Source organism: Pezoporus wallicus, unplaced genomic scaffold, assembly GCF_028554395.1.
Source record: "Pezoporus wallicus isolate ANWC-B61680 ecotype Strahan unplaced genomic scaffold, APGP_CSIRO_Pwel_v1 contig_5958, whole genome shotgun sequence".
Classification (NCBI taxonomy): Eukaryota; Metazoa; Chordata; class Aves; order Psittaciformes; family Psittacidae; genus Pezoporus; species Pezoporus wallicus.
In genome coordinates this window covers 208,411-234,596 of record NW_026638491.1, presented here as the reverse complement: position 1 = coordinate 234,596, position 26,186 = coordinate 208,411, and the positions used below count along the sequence as shown (strand labels likewise).

Sequence of the window (26,186 nt, the reverse complement as noted above, 5' to 3'; positions counted from 1 at the left end):
TTCCCACCTGAAAGTTAAGTCTAGAGGAATCACCCAGAAGCCTAAAATGTAGAAAAATTCCTTTGCTCACAACAGAATCAGCCCGAATTTTGTAGAGTGGTTTGAACAACCACATTTAATATTTAAATATATTATTGAAATGAAATGAAATGAAGAGATAACAGACCTTGTAATATGCTGGCAATGCATTAAGTAGCATCACTATAGCAAAAAGACTACAATTGATGTTCTGAGTATGTATGCTAATACTAACATTTGTCTGTTGCTTTTTTTCCATAAAACTTTGAAATTACCCTCCCTGCAACTCCGTAGTTTGTAGACGGAAAACCAGTACAGCGTGTTGTAGAACAAGAGGTATATTAACTGTCAACTCTCTTAACATTTGTCTGTTGTGGCGTGCTGTGACGATATGCTGTTTTAATTTTATGTTCATTTTACTTTTTAAAACGTTTGCATAGTTCCAGTACTGACAGACTCTGAGAACAGGGGTAAGAATTTGAGAGGGAACTCTTCTTTTTAATCTAAAAGGTTTTATGTTTGGCTAGAAGCTGAAGTCAGGCAATTTCAGAAAATACTGGGCTAATGTAAGAAGCAGTTTCTGTACTTGTATAGTTTTTGTTACAAGTCAGGATGTACTCCTGAAGCTGCCAAAACAGGAGAACTGAGGCCTGCAATTACAGCATCACAAAGATTCCTCTAAGCCTGGAAATAAGAATAGATAAACAAGTGGTTATCTGTTTAAATATTTCATATATCATCCTTTCCCGGACAATGTTTTAAATGGTTTAAAACAATTATGTTAGAATGGGGTTACTAAGTAGGAGCATAGTCTGTGTTTCTGTATACTAAGTATGTTTTGAGTATTTTCAGTTCAAAGTTATCCTCCTTTCTGATACTGAACCATTTACCAGTATGAGCTTATTCCAAACACACACTGAATGTACACCACTCCCACTGACCTTGACTGGAGCTGCAGGTTCAGTGCTCTTCTGGAAAAACTTCTGTATCCCTATTGCTTTGACAGTTGTGGGATGTATCTTTTAATTTGGATTCAGTATTGGAAAAGTCTCTCAATGCTGTTACATATCTCGTTAGGCTCAGAACTCCCAGATTTATGTGCAAGTTCTCATCTACCCTGGTACAAGGATCAAGATCCCAAGTAACTGATCACTGAAAAACTGAATGCAAGGAAAATTGAGATATTCTTTTTTTAGCAAAGCCTACATACCAGTTCCCCTTACATATGATATGCTGAGGCTTTGAGGACCACCCCCTGGGAGCTGTGTGGCTGGGGGAAGGTCCTTCCAACATAAGTAATCTCACTGATGCTAGTAGCACTGTGTTTGTGTACCTACAATACATGAAGGCAAGCACATGTTAGGCACTTATTTTAGCCTGACATGGACAAAAGGGTCAGTGAGCAGCCATTCAGACTAGCCCTAAAATACAGCTCAGCCTATGTTTTTATCAAATATCAAAAGTATCCCTTGTGCTTAGGTTCTATAATAAATTATGTATTTAGCTATATATTTGGCAACTATAGCTGTAACTATTTTTTATCTATACAAAGAGATCTTGGCTCTTACAAGAGTTAAATTTCTGTACCCCAACTTCATTGTTGATTCTTTTGTTAGTGGTGGTGGGCAAAAGTGTTTGACAAAATTTGAGTTGCACAAATACTTTTTTTGGCTTAAATTCCAGCAAGATACAATTGTGAGGCAGAAACAGTTTGGTGAAAAAGAGGGGTAATAATTGATAGCACAAAGAATGATCTGAGAAGTGACTAAATGCATTTCTGGCACTATCAAAGTGGAAGGACCAAGGTATTATATATAGTGCTGGGTCCTTATGATGAAACCAGGTAACATTCAACATATATTGTAATAGACAGTCTGGCTGAAGGGGGGGAGAGAGGCAGATGGGGGAAGAGAAGGCAGTGTCTTAGCAAGAAAACAGCCAAGTAACTGAGATTCAACATGAGTGATCTGTAAGCAGGAACGTGGAGTGGGTGATGCCATTTTGGGTTCAAGTACTTTTTCCTCAACTTTTAAATTCCTGTGTACTGGATTGCGAATGCTGTGATTTGATTCTGTACTTACTTATTTTTCCCTCTTTAAAAAACAACAGAGTAAGCCGCTTGCAAAAGGCAGCAAGTACCAAACCTTGCCAGGGAAGCTGCCTCGACCCCTGCAGAATGGAGAGCAGGGAACATGTAATTCATCAGATGGGTCTGGTGTGAACGACTCTGAGGACAGCAGCTTTCTGGGCCTGAGTATGTATCTACACCTCGCTGAGAGGGGGAAAAGCAAACTGACTGAGAAGCTAGGACATAATATGGTGTATAATCTGCTATACCAGAACAGTAAACTGTGACCTTCAGGTGATGTACTTAAGGAAAGTTCTACTTCTTTTTTGTACCTAATATATACCACATCAGCTTACTTGGAGGTTAAAGGATGGCTTAAACTTAGAATGTTCTTTTCTGTTGCACTTGATGTTAGAATTTGCCGACATCATTAATAGCATAAGTAATGAAGAGACACTGACTGCTTTGGAGATTGTGGGGAGAGCATTCTGAAAGACAACATATCTGTAACTAAGAAATGGAAATTCTAGAGATGCAAATATATTAGCAACATGAATAAGCAGTGTTTTTTTTCCATCACACTTCCAATGCTCCCCTGAGCTTGCTGACACTTTCTTAAAAAGCAAGCAAACACAAATGCAGAGCCAGGCACACCATCAATCCTTTTAACAAATGTATGTTACATTGATGGATTAAGTGAAACAAACCAACCCACGCCCTGCGATTCTGCTGCCTTTCAGTGGGTGAAACTTCACAGTATATCTAGCACTAACGTGCACATTTCAGGCAAAAATCCCAGTGTCTGCACTGTTGGTTGCTGGAACTTGTGGGGACCCACAAGTGAAGAACTTAGTAGGTATAGGAAATCATGGGCGGATTTTCGAAATGCAAGTATATTGTTAGTTCACAACCACAGCTGTGTGTGGAAGCCTGTGTTAATTTGTTTTCATTGACATCTTGAGCATGGATATACTGCAATATAGAAAGTATTACAGCAAGGCAGAGAGCCAGGTATTTATTTGCCAAGGGCTGAAGAACACACGAGCATCACTTGTGATTTTGAAGTTTGTCTACACTTTAAAAATTATGCTGGCAGCTTTTTGTTTGCTGGGTTTTATTTAAGGCCCCATGGTCCTAAAAGCTGCCAGGGCCTGTAGGTTCAAGATTGCAATAGGCTGTGGGCTGTTTAGGGTTTGTTTGAAAGGGTTTTTTCTGTGATTGCAACATCGTAGGCAATGCAGGAGCCATGCTACTATATCTTTAACTGCAGTATTATCCATTAACATTTTTTTTATGCAGGTTGGTTTGTTTCTTGCATGTGAAGCAAACCTTTAAACCTCTAATTCTGTATTTCAGAGGAATTTACATTGCTTAATTTCAGACATTCTGCAGGTTTTGTGGAGCTCTGTAGGTCATGCTTAATGCATTAAAATGGTCTCAGAATAGTTCATAAAAAAACCAGACTCCACAAACAACAGATAAATGATCATCCCTATCTATTCTAGGTGATCGTACAGAATTACTGGTGCTTGTGCACACCGATGCGTATTCAGTTCCATATCAAGCTTCTTTTCGTTTCTGCTTTTAATGCTTAGCTGACTTCTTTGCTCTTCTGTAACTTTATTTTGCTGGTGTTTTATATCTTCTTTGCTTCTTCATCTGGCTTTCTGCTTCTTGGGATGACTGAAGATCGCATCAGGAGTGTCAGTGCACCAGTGCTAGGTACCGTATCCAAACAAGATGCAACTTTAATGTGAATTAAAGTTGATGTGAATTTTGCTGCTTGCTTTTTTCCTTTCCTCTTCCCTTTCTCTATGAAATAGTAACACCACGTGGGCCATCCACACTGAATTCCTGAAGTGCAGTGCTGAATGGAAGTAACAGCTTTTGCTGCGTTGCAGTTGGATAGGATTTCTTTTTAAGATACTTATTCCTGCTTTCATTCTGTTCTCACTGAAGTTGACAGAAAAATTCCAACTTTGATGGAGGAGTTACGGTGTTAAGAATAGGCAAGGCAAGAGACTGAAGAGCCTGCTTCAGTCTGAAGATCTTAAATTAATAAAAATGATGGAATTAAGTACAAACAACTGAACTAACAATACTGGTGTACACAATATTTTATTACTTTCTGTTTGTATCAAATATACAGGCTATGTTTTTTCACCTTCTGAGCATGGGGCTTTTATACATGAAGTTTTCTAGAAGTCTTTCCTTTTTTGTGTTCTGCATTTAAACGTTAGTTTCCCAGATAACAACTTTGTTAACAGTCTGTATAAAATGTTTATATATATTGCTGTTCTTAACCCAGGAGACACAGAGAACATGGATGGTACAGTGGTCTCAGATGACCTTTCACCTCTTTCTTCGGGAACGGATTCAGGCCCACAATCTCCATTGTCTCCAGAAAACAGAAAGAGTCCAAAAGGGATCAAGAAAATCTGGGGAAAGTATGGTCATTTTTTCTTTTAGTTCCATGTAAAAGCATTTTGGCTGAGAATGAATACAGTTCTCGGCAAGAGCTGCAAAAGTAAGATTTAGGAACAGGAGAGAAAGCAGCTGTGTGATTGTACCAGTGTGTCTCTGTGTACATGTGGGTGGTATTGTCTTCAACATTGTGCTGTTGGAAGAAATAAGCTATCATCTTAATGCTAATAATTTAATACGTCACCAGTTCCTTTAGCTATGAAAAATTATATTAAGTTGTTCATTACAGAAAGCATTGGGCAAAAAAATGAGAGAGAACAGAAGAAACAAATAGCAGGGGGACTGAGGGTTACTGTGTTCGATTTTCCTGCTTCAGGACAGCAGACAGTTATTTACAGGTCTGGCTTGCAGGGTGGATCAGTAACTGGATTTAAAAATCAGATGGCTGCTCTGCAGAGCTCTTTTATTTCCTCAGAGTTAGTTCTAGACAGGGTTTGCCTGAATTTCTGCATCTACCATGTGAACTGGGTGGTTGTGGTTTACAGGGAGATTAATACAACTTCTAGTTGTCACTATAGTTTCCATACAACCAAATGTTCTCTGTTGCAAGCTAATACTACTGTTGTGGCACTCTTGTCTTGAAAGAATAAGAAGAACTCAGTCAGGTAACTTCCCTGCAGACGACCTGGGGTTGGCAGAGTTTCGAAGAGGCGGCCTCCGTGCAACAGCTGGGCCTCGGTTGTCCAGATCAAAGGAAACCAAAGGCCAGAAAAGGTAATGGTTCCTCTTTGCCTCTCACAGCATATCACGTGGTATTCTTAAATGTGCTCAACAGCCAGACCCTGCCCTTGTGAAATACGTTTTCCCCAGTGTGCTTCATTACACAACCGGAAAGAATTTGTTTGGTAGAAAATGCATCCTGAGTCACTCCCCATCTGTGCTCCTTCAGCTGCAGGTTGCAGCGCTAGCTGCTGTTAGAGTGTCAAAAAATACACCTTGGTAAAGAACAAGAAAACTAATTTGTCATCATCTCCTGTGGGAATATCTGTAAAGTGCTCAGGATTCAGCAATTCCCATTCTTTTCAAATAGAAATTTAGTGCCCCCCCAGTCATTCACAGGCTGAGGCTGGGCAGGCAGATTAACAGGACACTAGTACCACAACCCGTGCTGTGAGAGTGGTTGTTGGCTTTCAGTACTGCACAAGCCAAAGCACGGTAACAAACGTGTGCTGCAGTACTGCCCCTGGCACACAATCAGCTTTCTGACACTAACCATTACCCTGTTCTTCAAGATTTTCCACACATTTCTTGTGCTTTTCAGTGACTACAATGCTCCATTTGCTCAGTGGAGCACTGAAAGAGTTTGTAACTGGCTTGAGGACTTCGGTCTTGGTCAGTACGTCATATTTGCACGGCAGTGGGTGACTTCAGGTCATATGCTGTTGACTGCGACACCTCAGGACATGGAAAAGGTAATATTCTATAACTGTTTCCCTCTAGCAGCCATACATATTGATTCTGTACAACCAGGCTTCTTCAAACAATTGGCAGCTTTACCGTATTGATATGTAGTATCAATAGTTGCAGATACCTAATGAGATGAAAAGAGCAAGAGACAAGGCAAAATATTTGTTAATGGTTATTATTGCAGGAAATGGGAATAAAGCATCCACTGCACAGGAAGAAATTAGTTTTGGCCATTAAATCAATAAATGCAAAACAAGATGAGAAGTCTGCACAGCTTGATCATATCTGGGTGACACGTAAGTGTTTGAACTGGACTGGTTTGGAAAGCAATTTCCCTCACATCTACTGAAGGGCTGCCCAGTATGTGTTTAAGTAGTTACCGGGTATCTTTTTAAGAGCACAAAGTTTTAACATGGTAGAATGACGATTTTGTGTTGTTTTTGACATCCAAATATACAGCCCTACAGTACAATCTTCCAAGGGGAACTCTGTCACTAGACTGAGCCCCCACATTTACTTCCCTGCAATCTCTCACACACTGTATGTAGAATATCACGGGGGTATTGTGGATGGAACTGTTTGATGGGAATGCTTTCAGGCTTCTGGGGAGAGGCTGATCTTTGGAAGGGTGAACAGGTAGAAGGAGCTAACTGAATGCCTCAGAAGAAGCCAGCCAAGACAGGAAGGGGAGAAGGGCTTCATTCTCACTTATCTGGATTTGGGTACACTGTTGTTCCTCTACCTGCAGGATGGCTCGATGACATTGGTTTACCTCAGTACAAAGACCAGTTTCATGAAGCCAGAGTGGATGGGAGAATGTTGCAGTACTTAACTGTGGTAAGCTAAAAATCCTTTTTCCCTCAGTTTAACCAAATTTAACTTCAGAATAAGCAAAGAACTTTACAATTTTCCTTTGAATGTGAGCACTTAAAGAATTTTTTGCAAGATGGAAATAGTGCCCGTAGTAGCTCATTTGTATTGTCTGATGCATAATTACTGTTCCTAAGGTACACAAAATAAGTCACAGGATATGCTATAGCTAACTTCCACAGTCTTTCTTTCAGTGCCATGTATCACACCATGATTACAGGTAAAAATGACTTATTTTACATGCAGCTTCAGGAGTTCATTGTTCTCCTCACCAAGTTAGTTAGCAATATTAAATAAGCTAAAGATAAGCAGCAAATCCAGTAAATGGTACAGCTCCAATCACATGAGCAGCACCACACATAGCCACTGTGTTTTCTTACAGCTGGTAATTGTTTTTGTTAACTGTGCTATGAAAAAAAATGCCTAATATAGCTGGTTTCAGAAGTACAGCCTCGTCTCTAGGTAAAACTACATAGCAAGCTTAACGTCTTTCTTCCTGGGGAAAGTACCTGTTCTGGTATGTATTCTTTGCCACTTAAAGGGCTCTCCCCTTCACAGAACGACCTTCTCTTTCTGAAAGTCACCAGTCAGCTGCATCACCTGAGTATTAAATGTGCCATTCATGTGCTGCACATCAATGGTTTCAACCCCCACTGTCTACGCAGGAGACCAGTTGAAGAGGTAAGAGTGCAAGGATACAGTAGAATCACTGCTAATAGGGAGTTGCGCCTAAAGCAGTAGTTATGCTGCTTGCTTTCCCGCTCCGGAATGTAACATGTACTCACCAATAATAGAATCTCAGAATCATAGAATAGTTAGGGTTGGAAAAGACCTTAAGACCATCTAGTTCCAATCCCCCTCCCATGGGCCTGGACACCTCACACTAAACCATGCCACCCAAGGCTCCGTCCAACCTGGCCTTGAACACTGCCAGGGATGAGGCATTAAGAAAAATCTACTCAGTCCTAAAGTGCTTGAGCCACTTACTAGCTGATCTCATGCACTTCCCTTGATAGATCATTGTTTAGAAGTTAATTCAACTTCTGAGATAGATAGTAATTTGGAATGTTTTTTCTTTGCCTCTCCTAATTTTTAACTCTCAAAGACTGTAAGGTTTTTGCCTTACCTGGTTAGCCGTATTCATTTTGTATTACAACCTGACAATAAGTCACCGTAATTTGTTCATTTAGTATTAAAGCCTGACAATAATATTGTTCTCAAAATGCTCCCTTTTTTATACCTGGTGTCTGTGGTCTCTACTGTTATATTACTTGATGCAATGTATGGGGCTTCAGCTTGATCCAGAACAATACCTTAGAATCTAGGGAAAAAACGCTGCTCTTTCTTTGAAGGAGAGGAGGAGCAATGGTTTTATCTGAACTAAGGGCACATGTTGTGAATGCGCAGTGATAATACAGGCTACAGTGTCAGCATGACCTCTGGTTACTTCAGCAGAGTAACGGTTCACCGTCTGAAGTTGTTCAGTGGTCCAACCACAGAGTGATGGAATGGCTCAGATCAGTCGACCTGGCAGAATACGCACCGAACCTTCGAGGAAGTGGAGTGCATGGTGCCCTGATTGTAAGACTTCTTCACATTTAACATTTTACTACACATCCACTGAAAACTGACAGACTGTAACATAAAACATGTTTTACCTGGTGTTTGTCCAGCTGGAGGAAACAGCTTTATCTGTGATACAACAGCATGATCAGGCCTTGTAAAGTGCCTATTTGATCCATGAGTCTTAATTTTATAAAGGAAAGCTAAAATAAAAAGGAACTGCTAAAACAAGTTTTATAATGAAAGGTGAGCTGTGCATGAGTGTCTAACAGCAGTACATTAAAAAGCAAACCAACCAAAATCCAAACTGTACCGTGGGAAAGTTACTTATTTAATAAAGAATCATCAAGTGTTTCTTGGAGTGGTATTACTAGAATTCTGTGCCACAGTAAATGATGTCCTGAACTCACAGCAGTCTTGCTGGCAGTCAGGAATGATGGGGTTTAATTCCAAATATTCAGAACTGTTTGCAGCTTAATAAAGTCACACTTCTGAAATACCGATTCTAGTGCTGTAGAAATTCTGCAAAAATGAAACAGAAAAATATGTGCTATTTTGTCAGTTTATACTCTAGGGCAGAAAATTCTGAAAACTCATGCAATCCAATCAAATATAAGGTTTGCTGATAAATATAAATACAATCAAGTTCTCAGCTCTTAGTGTCCACATTCATGTATTTCCCATTCAAACCCTAGTGAGTATTGTATGAGTGAGTTATAAAAGGCCTAATGTAGACAGCTTAGCAATGACAAATTCCTCTGACAAGTACTGTAATGGCTTATTATTGCAAATATTTAACCATGTAAAAATCCCTATTCTGCCAATATTTTAACAGCTTCTGGAGCCTCGCTTCAATGGTGACACACTGGCGATGCTGCTGAATATTCCCCCTCAGAAGACTTTGCTGCGGCGCCACCTGACGACCAATTTCAACGTATTAATTGGACCAGAGGCTCAACAAGAAAAGAGAGAAATAACAGAGTCCACAGCATACACACCTCTGACCACCACCGCCAAAGTCCGGGTATGTCCTGCTTTCAAAAGGGAAGTACTTGGGAATTTCAGACTTCCTCTCTCCTGTCTTGTAGAGAAAATAAGGAACAAATATGGGCCAGGGAGAGGTCAGCTCTAGAAGGAGTAGTGTTATGTTTTCCTTAATTCTAGATACTGAAGCATTTAATTTATATTTATCTGTTTAAATCAGCTCCTGAAATAATCATGCAATCCCACTGTCTCTTTTTACCTTCCATCTTTTCTTAGAAGGAACACTACCTAAATGTACTTAACATCAACTATAAATAACTCTGGCTTTAAAACCAAATTGATTTAATTCAGAATCTACATACTTCAAGGACTACAGTGGTATAGCAATAGATAGAAAAAAAGAAAAAAGAGGTTGTTGAATGTTTAAAGGGCAACCTTATTTTTCTTGTTCAAAACTTACTTACTCTGTTGTCTTCTTGTTTTAGCCAAAGAAACTTGGATTTTCACATTTTGGAAATTTAAGGAAAAAGAAATTTGATGAATCAACAGACTACATTTGTCCTATGGATACAAACCCAGGTGCTACAAATGGTTCTCAGAAAAACTATGGTGGATACAAAGGCCTTAGTCCCATCACTGACAGGGAGCTGGATCAGGTGGGACAGACAGACTGATGCCATTCTCATCTCATCTCATCCTCTCCATGCATTCCAAAGCTTGCAAATAACCAAACGTTAGCATGTAACAAAGTATTTGCTGCATCCGCATGAACTTTTACTGAGAAAGTACTGGCGGTGGACACTAAAAAGAGTTCTGTCCTAAGAATGTCAGGTTAATTTTTTTAATCAATGTCATATAAACTCATCTATCTTCAAGCCCTTTTTCAGGTATATGACACCTTTACACTACGACGATTAATGTATTTTGACAATTAAGGTGGTGGTGGCAGGAAACACACGACTTGTACTTCTAGCTTTCATAATCTCAATATGGCACACTATTTTTTGCCTGATCTTTATGGGTGGTTTTTAAATGTAATAAAGTTTTTTGGACTCATTTGTACAAAGGTATCAAGTTGTTATATATTAAACAACAAGTGGACTGTATATTTTTAATGGACATTATTCAAAGAATCCAACTGAATTTTTCTTTCATTATGTACAGCAGGGAGTAGTTTTGCTTAGAAGAGGTGTATGTGAAAACAATACATAGAACAAGACTATTAATAAACCAGTACTGAAATAATTCACTTTTCTTATGTAGTAGTGAACTTGTGTATGAAACTCTCCAGACATCACACAGACTAATGAGGAAGACGAAAACCCATCAAATTTTATTCAACTTTGCTGTTGTGTAAAGGGATGTAAACCCTGAAAAATGGTGCTCGTGGAGCCTTGTGTGAACTTCATCAACACACAAGAGCCAGACGGGGCAGCTGGGGTGAACTGCCCTATCTCAGTGGTGCCTGACATGAGATAGATAAAAGCAATTTAAGACTGATAAGAGAATGGTCACAAAACTGAAAAGACTAACTGTGAAGGTTATTTTTCATCTGCATGGTTTCCTGCATCTAACATCTCATCATTTGTGTTCTTCACCTAACCATTATCTTTATTAATTGAAAGTTTTACCATAGTAAAACGAAGTACTGTTCCTCAGGAGGGCCAGTACCAGATCCTGAATGTAACTGAGCATGGATTTGTGCTTGCACAGTGAAGAGTTTTGCAAGTGACTGCAGTAACTTTGAGCCAAGAGCTTACACTAAGCAGTTGTTCAGGCAGTACCAAAATCCTGGATTTTCCTCTAGGAGCATGGTCTTTCAATAAAGTGGGACTTCTGAGCATGGAGTCATGCAGGGAAAATCTCAGTTCCCTATAAGTGGTAACCTTTTATCCAAGGGGTAGGTGGGACTGCATCATGAAGGACTCTGCTTCTTGCCTGTCAGAGACAACTGCCAGAAATATAAGAAGTGTTACACCATGAGGAAAACATTATTCTCTATTGACAGTATCAGTTAAGGTTTTTCTTTCCTTCTGCAAATTAAAGCTCAAGTTTCATAAAATCAGTCCATCATCTTGACCAGGATTCACTCTTCCTACAGTTAAATGCGTCTCACATACCTTTTAGCATGGAGGCTTTTTAATGACCCTGCAGAAATCGGAACTTTTAAACGTCCCACAACTTCACTTGTCCAGGCACAGATACCTCCCAAAGATGCAGAGAGTGAATAAAATTGCATGTACTGATTTGAACTCATTCCTGAATACTTTTACAGATGGAACATTCAGAAGGAACAGTAACGCAAATAGGGGCTCTTTCTCAAGGCATAAACCATCTTACGGTATGTACTAATCCATTCTTGTTTTAAAGTAACAAATGTATTCAGCTGGAATTCAGTGCAAGCTGGTCATTGCTGGTGGTAGTTAAGAGTAAGTTAACCTCTTAGAGCCTGGTTGCACATTCACAGTCCAAAACCACACTGCTTATTAATTCCACTAGAAATTAAGTTTCCTTTAAGCCTATTTTTTCATGAACTCCTGTATCTCTTAACTCAATGACAGATATACATCCCCTTAAATGAAAACAATTCTTCGAAGGATTTTTTTAAGTAACCACCATTGAATGCCTCAGTCACAAAGAGATACAGACTAGGAAATTTACATGAGCTAAAAACTCAATGAAAAACAAAATCCCAACTACCACTAATTCCTGACTTAATTAATTAGCAGCTAATTAAAAGGTGGACTGAAAGGTATAATGAAGAATTACATAACATAGCAGAGTAACATGCAACACAAGATCTTTGAGAGAGTCCCCTAAGGCAAACAATAGCTCATTTAAAGCTACATTTAAGAAATTCCTTTTAATTTGATGTGTCTCTAACCCCCTCTGTTGTGAATCTCATCTCACTGCAGTTGGATTTGTTTAACCATAGGCCTCTAAATGAACATGCTTATTCATTCATACCTTGTTTTTTTCAGACGATGTTAAGCCAAGATGAAATGCTGAATGACAGCAGATTTTTAACACCTACCTTTGAAGACTGGAGATGATGTTTCAGTGTGACCAAGAACACTACTAATACCTCATGCCTGTCCAGAGGGGTGGCCAGGAGCAGCTTGATGCTGTCTATGGAAAAGCTTTACCTCTTTTCTGCCAATTACACTTACCACAGAGAATTTAATACTGTCATTGTAGCAATGCGACACAGGTTACTCTCCTCCACACAATCTTCTTTACTGCATAATGTGAAATAAGTGTTGAGAGAGAATACTCACAGCAGACTCTGGAAAGCTGTCTGGCACCACCCTTTTATTCAGTCATCTTTTACATGGTATGTTTACATACTGTATTTGGAAGATCTTTTGTCATTTTTTTTATTTTTATAATTGATTTGTAATGCAGGAATCATTAATACTCTGTTGTACCATGTGAACTAATCAGAGCTACCTAGACATTCAGATGGATGCTGGTGAGTACTGCCTCACCAACTACTACTACAAGCCTGCCAGAGAATGCTTCCCATGAAAGGATTTTAATCTCTCACCCCTTTCATTAGCACATGTCCTGCCCTCTTTTTATCTAAATAAGTAAGTGCAGTGTAGAAAGGGAAGACTAGAACATAATGGCCTTGCTTTTATCAGGATGATGACAAGACAGCATGTTCATAAATCCTGACCCAACTCAAAAAGATGCTGAACAACTCCAGCAGGATATGTGACTTTGAGGCTGCCAGAGAAACTGATGTACTCAAAAGCTGGTGCTTCATTTCACATGATGATTTTTATATGTGCACTGAGCTGGTCACTATCAAGGAGAAATCACAACACCTAATTAATGTAAAATGTAACTTTAAGAAGGGTGTTTGCTGCACTCTGTAGGGTAAGTTCAACAGAATTTCTAGCATGATCTGCTGCCTGGTTTTACATGACAGTTCCTTAATTGGAATGACTGAATGGGCTCTGTCTGTACATTGGCGTTTTGTCCAAAATGGCCAGTACTGATGTACGTGTGCAAGCATCAGGATGTTTATGAGCCTTCTGAACAGTCAAAATGGCTCAGACCAGGTTTTTTGAGCCCCATACCTGGTTGAAACCCAGTGCTGGCTCTCAGGAAGACAGGAATGGTAATAAACCTATTTCTTAATTAAATGTATAGCTGCAAACAGTCCTGAGGACTGCAGATTATAGTAGAAACACTTCTGTAATGTTTGCATGACAACTAACGATGTTGTAAACGATAGAACTGAAAGTAAACAGCACTCTTTTCATTCCGGCTACATCTAGATTTTCATAGAATACTTTGTTTAGCAATAGGAGACAAACGTTATTGCTTTGTGAAGTGTACAGTGCCACTAAGGAGCATCAGACAAGCACCTTAATAAAATAAATATTTGTTTCTTTAAAACAGCTGACAAAAGAGTTGTTGGTATTCTACTGAGCTAGGCAGGACTGCAGCAATGTGAAAGAGGAAAACACAGCCTCTCATTACTCACTTGAGGGGCAGTTCACAGGTGAAGGTGTCTCCTTTACAGCAGCAGTTACTTGTGGCATCAGTTGACATGTGCCTCTTATGTATTAATAAGGAATTAAATTGTTATCTTAGTTAACAGGGAAATACCGGAAAAGAAATTGCCTCAATTGTAAAGACCTAGCAAGCATATGGTTGATGTGTGTTACTCTTTCCCCTGCAGGGTGTTGGTTTACATGTTACAGATAAAGGGGAAATCTCTGGTACTGTCCCAGCTATGCAGCAACGGCTCTTCCAGAGCTGTCAGTGGCACTTGTTAAAGGTGACCTCTTCTGCTCCTCGCTCCCTGAGCCTCTCATGAGAGACTCTGCACTGTACAGATTTTAGAAGCTAAACACAATTTTACTGTCCAAAATGGCAAAACCAAAGCAAATTATTTTTCAATCACTTGAACAATGAAATTATAATGGAAAATTCAAAGGAACGAGAAATCAGTCTACACATCAGCCAACTAAAAATGCTTAATAAAAGGTACTGAATGTACCAGTCCAGTACCTCTCCCATCTGACAATGCAATCACCACTAGTAGCCATGTGCTATGGGCATCTGAAATACTTTGTTGGGTTAATTAGCCACCAGACTTGTTACAGCACTACAAATAAGGTAAGCTGCTCTAACAGAGGCAGCCCTAGTATCACTGGGATATTCCAAGCAGATTTTCAGTTTTCTTTTGATGATATATTTATAACTCAGTGTGGTGTTCTGCTAACTTGGCTGTGAATAGTCAATCTATAAAGTTATTGGTATTTTTAAAACATGTATCTAAGTAAGAAATCCTAACTAGCATAACACTGGCATAAATGCTTATATTTTTTGACTGTTATGAATAAATGCTGAGTGTACCTCCATCTCTTTCTGACCGTGGCATGATTCTAACAGAAACACACATGTTGTTGATCTCTTACCTGGGACAGAATCAACAGTATGAAACCCTGTATCTGTCTTTTCATCACTGCTACAGACATAACTGATGAAGTACAAAAAAACCTTTACCTAGTAGATTCCTTTTGTTTTATATGAGTAAAAATATTTAGTAAACACACTGTCGTGGTTTAAACCCAGTCAGGTAACTTGTTCACTCACTCCCAGTGAGTGGTGCCGAGCTGACAACAATCGAGGTCCGTGTCCGTCTCCCCCCCCTTCCCACCGGGGCTCTCCCCTTCCCCGCTCCCGGAGGAACGAGGAGGAGGATCGAGAGTGCAACTCCCACGGGTTGAGACAAGAACAGTCCAGCAACAAATCACCACCGCTACTATCAGCTAAAACAATGATAAGGGAAAATAACAAGGGAAGAGAATACGATACCACCGGCCAAGAAAACGAGTTCCACCCGGAAGCCCGTGTCCTTCCGGGTAACTCCCAGTTACCCCCCACCCCGGGCATGACGTGCTGTGGTATGGAATACCTCCCCGGCCAGCCCGGGTCAGGCACCCCGTCTCTGCTTCCTCACAGCTTCCCCTCCTCCCTGGCAGAGCATGAGCCTCACAAAGTCCTTGGTCAGGGTAAACATCACTTAGCAACAACCGAAAACATTGGCTTCACCAACACTGTTCTCAAGCTAGAAGTCAAAACACAGCACTGCACCAGTTAACACAAAGGAAAAACATGACTGCTACTGCTGAACCCAGGACACACATTCATTAGCCCCTGACATCACAAGTCTTCTGACTCAGAGATCTGCCAGACCTTGAAACAACTGCAGGATAAACTAATTCCTGAAGACGAACATGCAGTGCAGTACTTCAGGAGCTGAAGGCTAAGAATTAAACGCTGTGTATGTGGTAAAAACACTAAGATGATTATCTAAGTATAAGATCACCTCAGCATAGCTTACAATAGAAAGTAAGAAACAATGTTTTCTTGTAAGCAAAGGAGATTTCTGAAGCTGCCAGAAGAGCAAGCAGTGCATGTAGGGAATGACATTCAAATGGAACCACAACAGTAGTCATGTCTGTATATGTAGCCCAGAACTTCTCTATGCATTTGACAGTGATTTAGCTAAGGCTGTTAGAAGACAGCATGAAGTTATTTTAATCTTCCCAAATAAATTTCACACTAGTGAGAATTTCTGTTACAATAATAGGCAATTTGCGTGTTGCCCAAACTCTATTCACTTCTTCAATAACACAGTCTCTGGTATTTCAGTTTGTTAGTCCTGGGAAAGGGTTTAAAGCAGCATGAAAAAAACAAAGGGGAGGAAAATAGACTGTTCTTTGTACTGTCCTCCCCAGGATTTCCTAAATTAATTACCTGCAGAGCACAGTCAAACCATGCCAGTCCTGCTTCACAGACCTCTCCCAAATTCCATACCCATGTCAACAAACAAGTGGTTTTATCTCTGTCCTACCTCTCCAATTAAGAGTAATTGTTTTGTTCCTCAGTACTAACATTTCATACTAACTTAAGAGGTTAAACTAAGTTACTTCCACACAATTCAAGATGATCTCTCAATTTCTTAAAATATGCAAAGGCAATTGTGAAGTTATAAACCACAGGAATTCTTTTAAGTTGTTAAGAAACACACACACAAAACAAACACTGCAGTTACATACCAGTTGTTCCTGTAGGAAAACACACAGTACTTAGGAAAAAGTATCAGATGACATCAGCGTTAATAAGAAAATGTACTGCTCTTGGGATAGCCAAGTTTGTCCAGGTTGGGCTGACAGGCAAACTGAATCATGGGTGGTGGCCCACATAGGAGAATGAGTGTCTCACTGCCAGGGGGAGGGAGGTGGCTTTGAATCATCTCTGCAGTGATGAAGCCAGAACTGTACTTCCAATCTGAAACAGAGAGATTAAACTTTTAATTTGAATCGCTAAACAGTCTGAAGCCTTCTAAAACTGCCTGTGTTGTACTTGCAAAGTAGCTGTAGAATCAGTGAGGTTAAGCTACTATCACTGTGCAAGCCAAAAGAGGGTTAAATCTCTCAGTGAGCTCAAACATAGTGGTCCCCTTCCACAGGAACAAGTAGCATATGGGTAACAAGGATCTCATTGATAAGACATGGAAGTTCTTAATAAATGATAGATTTAAAAGAAATTAGACAGCAGGTAGGAATAAACAGGAAGAGTAAATTAAATTAGCTTTTCTCCAGTGAAGAGAGGTCACCTGGGACAGTTGTGCAGGGAGAGAGGTTGAGACCTGTGCCATCCAACACATGAAAAAATCCAAAAATAGAAAAGAGATCGAGCGATGAGGTGACAAAGTTAGATGATGACAAAAGTCCTCCTGTGTAAAGGGCTAAGAAAAAAGAAGAGGAAAGAAATGCTAAATTATCTTAAGCAGTAATATTACTGAAATTGAATGCATCTGCCATTCAAAGTGAGCCAAGTAGGGAAAATAATCCTGCCTTCACATAAAAAAAGTACATGCTTTAAGATCATCAGGAAAAAGATATTGCTGTTATGAAAACAGCAGTAATCAAAAGGCATGTAAAATCTTATGGAGTATCAGGTAAGGGAAAGTAAAAATTGAGTTTGCCTGCATCTTGACTGGCACTGTTCAGTGCTGAGCTGCTCAGCTTAAAAAGGGACACAGCAGAGCTGGAAAAGATTGTCGGAACAAGGATGAGCAAAGGTACATAATCACTGCTGCGTGGGGAGACCAGCAGCTGTCAGTGTACAGGAGGTGGGGCAGCAGGCGCAACTGATGTTGGTTTTTTGTTGTTGTTGTTTTTTACAGATGTCTGTAAAATTAGTAATGTGAAGACAGTAGATAGGCACCTATTCATACTCTTCCAACACATGAGTTAGGAGGCAAATGCAAACCAGAGGATGTCATTCTTCACACAAAAGTGCTAGTCCTGTGGAACCACTAATGAACAGACTGCCAAAAAACTCAGGTGGGCTCCAAATGAGACATGCTAAGTTCTTACAGAAGTAGTCCACTGAGTGTTACTGTAGCTGTAGTTGGCTCAGAACTGAGAAATATGAAAGACTGGAAGAGTACCAAGACATTTTCTGGCCTTCTACTCATGGCTGTTGCTGACATCAGGCACAGAACTTCAATCTGACTCAGTTTGGCTCTTATGTGTGTTAAATAAAAGCTCAGATCACTTACAACAGCAGCAAACATGACTACCCAAGTGTCTGAAAAGATTCAGTAAATTCAACCTCTCCCTCCATTTCCAATTCATTGCTACACCAGCCTACAGTTAATGCCTTTATCTATACACATGGCAGCTGTTTGTTTTACCAGAATCTAATCTAGAGCTGCTGCAAAACAAAGATGTGCCTGTACTTTTTACAGGTATTAAGCAATTTAATGCCTACAAAATGCTAACATAACCTGATTGGAGCAATAGCTCAAAACAGGGCTGTAACTTTTAAAAGTCCCCAAAACTGGCACCTCCCAGAATACATCAAAAGATCCACGGAATAACTTGTCTGACATAAGAGGAGTTAATTTTAGTTCACTTTCTAAGACCCACCTGGTTTAGATCACTATTCAAAAGAGGTGTTTTGGTAAGACTTCTTTCTGAGGGGCATCTTTGTCATTTAGAAGTGCAAAACAAGAGGATTTGGTATTATACTAATGATCTCTTGAACACAAGTGAAACGGTGATCAGCAAACACACTTCCAGTGTGTACCAGCAGCTTACCTTGTGGAGGTCTATCCAGTGTATACCAAAAAGTGAACTGATCAGGATGCCTCTTAGCAATGTCTTCTAGCTCAGCTCTCAGTAATATATCTTTCTCTGTCTGCAAAATGAGACCGCAGTTTAGGTCCAACCCACCTCAAGGTGCCCTCTAAGGTGAGCTCACCTGGCATTCTACAGGACAAAGGCAGTAATAACTCATTCAAACCAAAAACAAGTGGGTTTCCCTCCCCCCCATGCACAATAGCTATTATCATTAAAGGCTTCTGTAAATTCAGATTAGGAACAACAACCTATGAGACTTAATAGCCACCTAAACACTGACTTAAAGATGGCAATTTTAACAACTTTTAAATTCAAGGTAAAAAAATCAGAATTAGCTGACTTTGTTTCTGAGCCTGGCAAATGTGGCCCTGTGTACCAGCATGGTGATGGTTAACTGCAGAAACAGACTAACCAAACTAAATTTTCCCGTGGAATCAGCAAAGGAGTAAAATGAGTAGAGGGATCAGGATCTGTTCACAGTATTTATTCCCTAATATAGGACTTAGGGAGTACAAGTGAAACTATAAGGAGCGATCTTCAAAACAAATAGAAGATGATCATGCGAACTGTGAGAGCACCATGCAAGTACTTATAAAGGGTCTTATGGATCATTTTTTTATTCAGTTTCTCTTTAAATTGCTTTACTCGAAGACATTATATTAAGACCTTAAATATTAACCATCTCCTGCTCCTCCCCATGCTGATCATTTTTAAATGTCCCATCTGAGATAAAATTTTCTCATAAATGGTTGGGTGAAATTCACGAATCCAAGGACACTGGAAGAGTACTAAACATGCAAAGCAGAACTTTCTCCAGGGGTCAATGGCCATCACTTCAGAAAGCTCAGAGGCCAGCAGAGAAGGTAGGCCATTAAAGAAGGACAAACAGATGAGTCAGTACACTCACCTGATTAGCAAAAAGAAGATAACATTTAGTGGAGTCCTTGGGATCACTTGTGATCCGACGAATCAGCTGCAACATCGGAGTTATTCCTGTTAAAAAACAGAGTGGTTAAAAACTGGGTACTTCTTTCTGTAGCTGCAGTTTCAGTATTAAAGCTGCCTTCCATCAGTCTTCAGTGGAAGCTTAGTCTGCACAGGGACAAATGCAGAGCTTGGGGGATTCTACTATTACAAATAGTCTAAAAAAACCCACCCAACCAATCCAAGCCCACAGTACTTCTATCTGGGGCTTTCCTCTTCAGCATTCTCTATCACATACAGCCCTTTTGCCTCCAAGATATTCTCCTAAAACATTTTTGGTGATTGAGGCTGATGCTCAGAGAGACAGTGACTTCTCTGAGGACACGCTGTAAATCAAGATTAAAACTCTGAAGTTTCTAGCTCCCAGGACTGAGCTCAAGCCACTGGAAAGCGTCAGAGTTGCTAGGAAAAGAAATACAGGTGTAAGTGCTCTGCTGCTGAGGTGCCATGTTTGATACTTCTCACACACACCCATAAAGATATTTGGTCTCTAGACATTCCTCAGGATGTGAATAGTTTTACCTGTTCCTCCAGCTATCATCCCAAGATGTTTTGCAAACTTCTTCTCTGCTTCAGACTTCTTATGAGGCTTGATAAGAAAGGTACCTAGAAGAAATATTCAAAACCTATAGGTATATCAACTCCAAAACAAACATGGATTGCTATACGCTAGCTATTAGGACAGAACTGGAAATGCTGAATGGACTCACCACAGCAGTGAGCACAAAGAGTTAAAAACCTCTTTGTCCCTAAAAACTCCAGTCTTTGAACAACTGATCTACTCCTTCCCTGCTGTACAACACCATTCATAATAAACTCCAGGATTCCCACATAGAATCATAGGATGGTTTGGGTTGGAAAGGACCTTAAGATCATCTAGTTCCAAACCCCCTGCCATGGGCAGGGACGCCTCACCCTAGACCATGTCACCCAAAGCCCTGTCCACCCTGGCCTTGAACACTGCCAGGGATGGAGCATTCACCACCTCTGTGGGTAACCACCCTCACAGGAAAGAACTTCTTCCTTATACCTAACCCAAACTTCCCCTGTTTAAGTTCAAACCTGTTACCCCTTGTCCTATTGCTACAGTCCCTGAAGAAGAGTCCCACATCATGCCTAAAACACAACTTGGCATCTGTGAATGTTGGTGGTAGCTAAAGGTAACCACAGCCCCTACGACAGAGAAAAAGGTTTAAGACATCTTCATTCTCACTTGCACCATGGATTTCACCATTTGCATGTGTACACTCTCAATGGAGTTGTAATTAAATCAGCATCAAGCAGGAACCCCTGCAAAGATTAGTATTTCATTACTGTAATTCACTTCTAGTCACTGAGATCCCCCATGACACCCGTAGTAAGCTGGGTGACTCCTGCTATCCTGTGAAGAGACCACCTTGGCCATTGCTGCTCTACACCTGGGTACACCATTGCTACCACAGAATTGTGATTGAATTAATCTCCAAGGACCAAGCCAAATGAAAAGCCCATCAAAAGCATTTTATACAAAAAGCACGTGACATATTCCAGTCTTAAGAGATAAGTAACTAGTAACAAGCTTCCCTAGCTACTACTTTTTATAGCAGCCAAAGCAGAGCAGAAAGGAATGTTTGCAAAAAATGCATCGCTTGTTTCCTGAGGTGTAACAGATTCATTAGTATATTACTCATCATGAAAGGTCATGATCCAGAGAAGTACTGAGCACTTATATCCCCCTGAAGTAAGAGTTAAGTGAACAGTCCCTTTCAGCCAGCATCAGTGCAAAATCTTTCACTTGCATCGTGAAAGAGGATTACTTCTCTGAACTCATTTCCTCACAGTCAACAGGTTTAATCGTGAGATGGAGCTGGCTCTCAGTCAGCAGGTTATTCAGTTACAACACTGAGAGTCTCAGTGGGCATTTTAGGCCACAGCCTCCCTTACTTAGTTAAGAAGCATCTGGAACATCTCCCTCCATATGTATAGCTGAGGTATTATTTCCAGTGCAGCCTTCTCACTAGTATAATGCAATAGTGATTTCTTGACATGATATGGTCCCAGGAGTGAGACCAGCTACTCCTCACACAAAGTAAACTCAAAGTACTCCTTTCCATCATATGAACTCTGATGGGCTCTTGATCAAGATCAGGAAAGGTGGATTTTCTCTTTTACACTTTTTTAAAAAGAAGGTTTGCTACAAAGTTATCAAGTTTTATAAAACTAAAAATAACCAGCACAAAATCCTCCCGTTTGCTTTCCCACCTTCATGCCACACTACCTGCCCCCTTATAGACAAGGAGCCCATTTGGCCCTCTGAAATCAATAATATCTCCAATCTTCATGTCATTGAGGTACTGGGACATCTTTCCACCTTCTGGAAACTTGGGATGCACATTTTTGTGGTAGACCTGTAAAAGCAATAACTTGCATGATATCACCCACTACCTTTCATGCAGACAGTATTACAAGACTGTAGAACACAGTATTGCAGGTCTGAAATTGAGCATCTGAGAAAGAAACTGAGTTCTTTGCTCCCAGTTACCTGTTGTGCCTTACAACAGGAAGCAGCCAAAATAAGTGAAATGCTCTGTCAGACACATGTCCCCATGCTCTCTACTAACAGCCAGGCTAATAGGAACAGTGGCAGCCAGATTATGTACTGGTGCCCTCACTTCACTACTGCTCCAGCAAGAACCTCATGTTACTCCATTTTTGTAATCACTCCTGAAAACAGCAGCATTGTTGCATCTTCTCAAGCCTTTCCCAGAGACCTGAGCCACGTTATAAGTTTTTCATGTTTCAAAGCACATAGTAAGTATTACGTAGTTAGTAACAATTCACCATACTTGAAGAACAGAGCACACAAAATAGCCCAGATTTTTGCCTAAGGACAAACTCTATCATAGAAAAGAATTAGAGAATCCAGAAGTCCTGGGATCAAATCATCCTGCACTCCCCAGCTTACATGATTTCCCTTTCTTCTGTATCCTATTTTCTTAATTAATAAACACATTAGCAACAACTTCTGACACTTACAGAAATATAATTACAATCTCTCTAGCATCGCCAAAAATTGCAGTTCTTATTGATTTGTTTTCTACTTCCAGCTATTAGCAGTTAGTAGCAGCATAGGCATCTCAAGGGAGAGCGATTTCTATTCATGCATTATCAGTTAAAAGTTAACTAGGGAGGTTCCTGCAGAACTGCCAAGGAAGTGATTCCCTTCTCCATCTACCCTACCTCTGCTGTCTCTCAGTGACATACAGCAGATACACAGGATACAACTCACTAGTCAAGGATAATGTGAAATGAGTTGTCTGCCATGCAGTCACGCTATTGGAAAAACAATCAATCAAAATAAACTCTATACTTTCCTGAAATGAAGTCATTCAAGCTAGCAATTTATCTAAATTAAAGGAAATCAAAATTTACCTTTATAATTAAATCAACATAACCTTTTGTCTCATCACTGGAAACTGGGGTATAGGCTCGAATCACCAGATTCCCATCAATTCTTGCAGAAAGGTAAACATGTTGGCCTGGGGAGAAAGAATTACAATCTCATTATTTATTTTTTCACCCCTGGAAGAAAAGATGGGAGAGAAAAGCAGGTATTGTAAACCATTAAACACAAGCAATGATGGAGAAAGCCTGCACCAAATAAATGCCGTATAAAACATTTAGTCTCTTTTTGCAGCTGGAGCACAGGGTAACTGAGGACAGCTGCTATGTTACAAAGATAAGCCACAAGAAAAGTAGGAAACTTATTATAAAACAGTGATATAGAAAGTTTGTTGCTCATTCTCAAGTGCCCTGTATTTTGGGTTCTGCTGTTCTCACATCTATCAGTGAAGTGCAAGTAAGGGTATACCAGCTCACAAAGGAGTAAGTATTACGGTTTAACAGCAACAGCCTCTCAGGACAAACTTCCCAGAGATTCTGCACCAAGACATCAAGAACAAAGCCTTGGGTCATGCTCCTGCTCGGTAACTCCTACCTCCGTAATGCTGCAGCTGCCATAGCATTGGACACTGCTGTCCACAGACAGCTTTTTGTGCAACCTAATCCTCCAAAACGCAGACTCTAAAAGGCACCCTTTTAACCTGCTGATTAAAAGAACTGAAACTCCTTGGCAAGAGTAATCTCCTCAGCCAGACAGCACTGATCGACATTGCTGCATGGAAAAACAAAAGCAGGAACAGTGCTGGCAGAAAACACTTCAATTTCTAGCCAAATGATCCTGGTAAAAAAAGCAGAAAGCAGGAATCTCCCAGAAAGTAATCTGGCACATACAGTTTCAGGATCTTACTCCTGAATTTTTAAGAATACAGTCTGGATAAACACAAGCGCTTGGGGGCAGTTCTCAATTCATTTATCATTTGTCTAGTTAGTGCAGACAGTTCAATTACACTTTCCCATACAAGCCAGATAAGAACCTGGAGAAAGACTGCTGCCCTTGACAGGCAGGATGCAAAAGAAGGCTGTGCTTGCAGCACGGCATGCATGGACAAACCCTGATACCTGCCATAGAGCACGGGAAACTGTGAAAACATAGTACAAAACAAACAGGGCAACATCTGCAGATCAGAAAGGGAGACTTTCCCCGCACAGACTGCCACGAATTCAAGGTCCAAGGTTTAATGCCATCAGTTCTGCCGGGTACGGGAAAGAAGACTGACAATCCTAGTCTGAAATGAACTTCTTGCTACAGAAAGCAAGAGGAAGCTAGACGCATATGTATGTAAACCAAAGGTAAGCGCATGAACGGAAAAGCTTCCGAGTATTTCAGCATCTTCTATGTAGAGTAGTTGTATTTTCCCCTTTGCTCTGCACAGAATAGTTACAAGCTTCCAGGCAGAGTTGTTCTCATTCTCATTTACAAGTGCAACTGTATTTGCCAAAAGCCTGAGGGCAGTCACCAATAAAGTGAGGGTACTAGATGGAAGTAGAATGCGAATAAGAAATAAGAAAAAACTTTGACAGATACCATTCTTGCTTATATCCTCACTGGTGATGAACTCCACCACACCCAGTTCAGTTTCACTGCTCTTGTTCTAAACTACACCACACAATTTCACACAAGCACACAAAAGATCAGAAACACAACCCCTTGGGAAATCTGGCATTTCTCTCTGACACAGCAGCATTCAGATGCAGCTTTTAACTCCTTGCTTTGCTGAGCCTTAATTTTCCAAACAGTCAGAACTCCCAGTACAATTATAACTCCTAAACCCAAAAAATATATGTAATGATGTGGTTTCAGTGCTTACCTACAGGTAATCCTAATTTATGATCTGGAGAAGGCAGCCCAAATCGGAATTTCTTAGTATCATGACTAATTTCCTAAAAAAAAAAAAACAAAGCAAATGAAATCGGAGTGAGGTCAACATCACCACTGCTTTGAATTTCAAACTCTACTCAACACAATGCACTTTAGTAAGCCTGTTCTTGGCTAGCACACAAGCCAAATGCTAGGAATGGAAGCAGAAATGGCTTTGGAAAATCAAGTTTAAATAGATCAGAAGTTTCTAAGCGGTCTTTTCCTCTTTAATTCCACAAGGAGCGTCTTCCTGTCTTCGCAATCCCGACAGAGCCTTTACATAAAGAGAATCTGGAAACTCTCCATCGCCCAAGGCCAATGAGCGCATTTCATCATCTGTGGCCAAAGATCAGGCAAGTCACTACGCGCCTCAACACTGGCTGTCAGGGTTACCTCTTGCTGATGAGTCACGCTGGGCAGAAATTAAGGGAGAAACGCAGCTCCAAAGTAGGACTTACATACACAAAGACATGAGTCTACCCTCCTCTTGGAACAAGTGTAACACGGTAGCGTTGGCACCAACGCTTTCCAGGATCCTGCTCTGCCCACAAGAACCATTGCAGTGCAGAGGGGCAGCGCAAGACATACCGCCCCTCACACCCTCCGGCTGAGGCGCCAACCTCCCATCACACTGCCCCGAGCCCACGGACCGAGCGCCCCCCAGACCGACGCACAGGGATGGGAAGGGACCCAGCAGGACCCCCTACGGCTGGGCCCCAGGGAGGGGGTTCAGGCATTCGCCCGCTCCGGTCACCTCCTTCTCCACCAGCCGCAGAGGGTATTTAGCGAGCGGGTCCTGCAGGGTGACGAGGCCGCCGTCCCTCCGCCGCGTGTTTCTGAGCAGCAGCAGCAGCAGGGCGGATGCAGCTACCACGGCCACGGCGATAGCCACAGGGGCACCCTGTAAGGAGAAGGGCAGGCGGTGAAGGGCGCAGCCCGGCCCCCGGCCCCGGGCCGCATGCCTCCCGGCCCCTTACCGCCAGCGCCTCCATTGCAGCTCCCGGCGAGCAGGCACCTCGCCACCTGCGTCCTCTACCCGCCGCCACGGCCCGCCCCGCCCACCGAGCTTAGCCACAGCGCCGGTAGCTACAGCGCCCCCCAGCGGGGCAGGGCGGGGTTGGGACCGGGACCTCAGCACTGGATAGGCAAGGACGGATCGAAACCGCGCTCCTCCCACAGCCCGCGCTGGAACGGGTTTCCCCGGTCTGGATTCCTGTTTGAAGTGTGTTTTGTAAAGCTAAAGCACGTTTAGAGATAACAGTGGAGTATCTCGCACGCAGACCTTGCTGCCGGGAAGGGCCGCGGGTTCCTCCTAGACAGCATGTGCTGCTTC

At 41.2% G+C, this 26,186-nt stretch overlaps 2 protein-coding genes across 2 annotated transcripts in view; one reads left to right on the top strand and one right to left on the bottom strand.

Moving 5' to 3' along the window:
- Positions 1-12,484, top strand: part of PPFIBP2 (PPFIA binding protein 2) — an 87,322-nt gene extending 74,838 nt beyond the window's left edge. Inside the window, exons 16-29 of the mRNA XM_057410906.1 lie at positions 313-354; positions 2,128-2,272; positions 3,776-3,808; positions 4,395-4,533; positions 5,156-5,284; positions 5,832-5,982; positions 6,162-6,273; positions 6,726-6,814; positions 7,406-7,528; positions 8,303-8,428; positions 9,246-9,434; positions 9,880-10,050; positions 11,670-11,735; positions 12,376-12,484. Coding sequence (XP_057266889.1) covers positions 313-354; positions 2,128-2,272; positions 3,776-3,808; positions 4,395-4,533; positions 5,156-5,284; positions 5,832-5,982; positions 6,162-6,273; positions 6,726-6,814; positions 7,406-7,528; positions 8,303-8,428; positions 9,246-9,434; positions 9,880-10,050; positions 11,670-11,735; positions 12,376-12,447 — 1,587 coding nt within the window. The 3' untranslated portion in view covers positions 12,448-12,484. The remainder of the gene's footprint in view (positions 1-312; positions 355-2,127; positions 2,273-3,775; positions 3,809-4,394; positions 4,534-5,155; positions 5,285-5,831; positions 5,983-6,161; positions 6,274-6,725; positions 6,815-7,405; positions 7,529-8,302; positions 8,429-9,245; positions 9,435-9,879; positions 10,051-11,669; positions 11,736-12,375) is intronic.
- A 3,197-nt stretch (positions 12,485-15,681) lies between these two features.
- LOC130599999 (NADH-cytochrome b5 reductase 2) lies at positions 15,682-25,873 on the bottom strand. The gene is made up of 9 exons (XM_057410904.1): positions 25,831-25,873; positions 25,608-25,754; positions 24,804-24,876; positions 22,966-23,072; positions 21,812-21,941; positions 20,077-20,160; positions 19,478-19,563; positions 18,529-18,628; positions 15,682-16,708 (listed from the first exon to the last, which is right to left on the bottom strand). Exons 1-9 carry the CDS (start codon positions 25,843-25,845, stop codon positions 16,536-16,538), a joined length of 915 nt encoding a protein of 304 aa, XP_057266887.1. The 5' UTR covers positions 25,846-25,873; the 3' UTR covers positions 15,682-16,535.
- Positions 25,874-26,186: the final 313 nt, after the last annotated feature.

Excerpts from the sequence above, each read along its gene's own strand:
- LOC130599999 (XM_057410904.1), bottom strand. Across the intron at positions 21,942-22,965 it reads ATGTTGATTTAATTATAAAG|GTCTACCACAAAAATGTGCA; the intron begins GTAAATTTTGAT and ends TTGCTTTTACAG. Across the intron at positions 18,629-19,477 it reads ATCTTCTTTTTGCTAATCAG|ACAGAGAAAGATATATTACT; the intron begins GTGAGTGTACTG and ends CTCATTTTGCAG.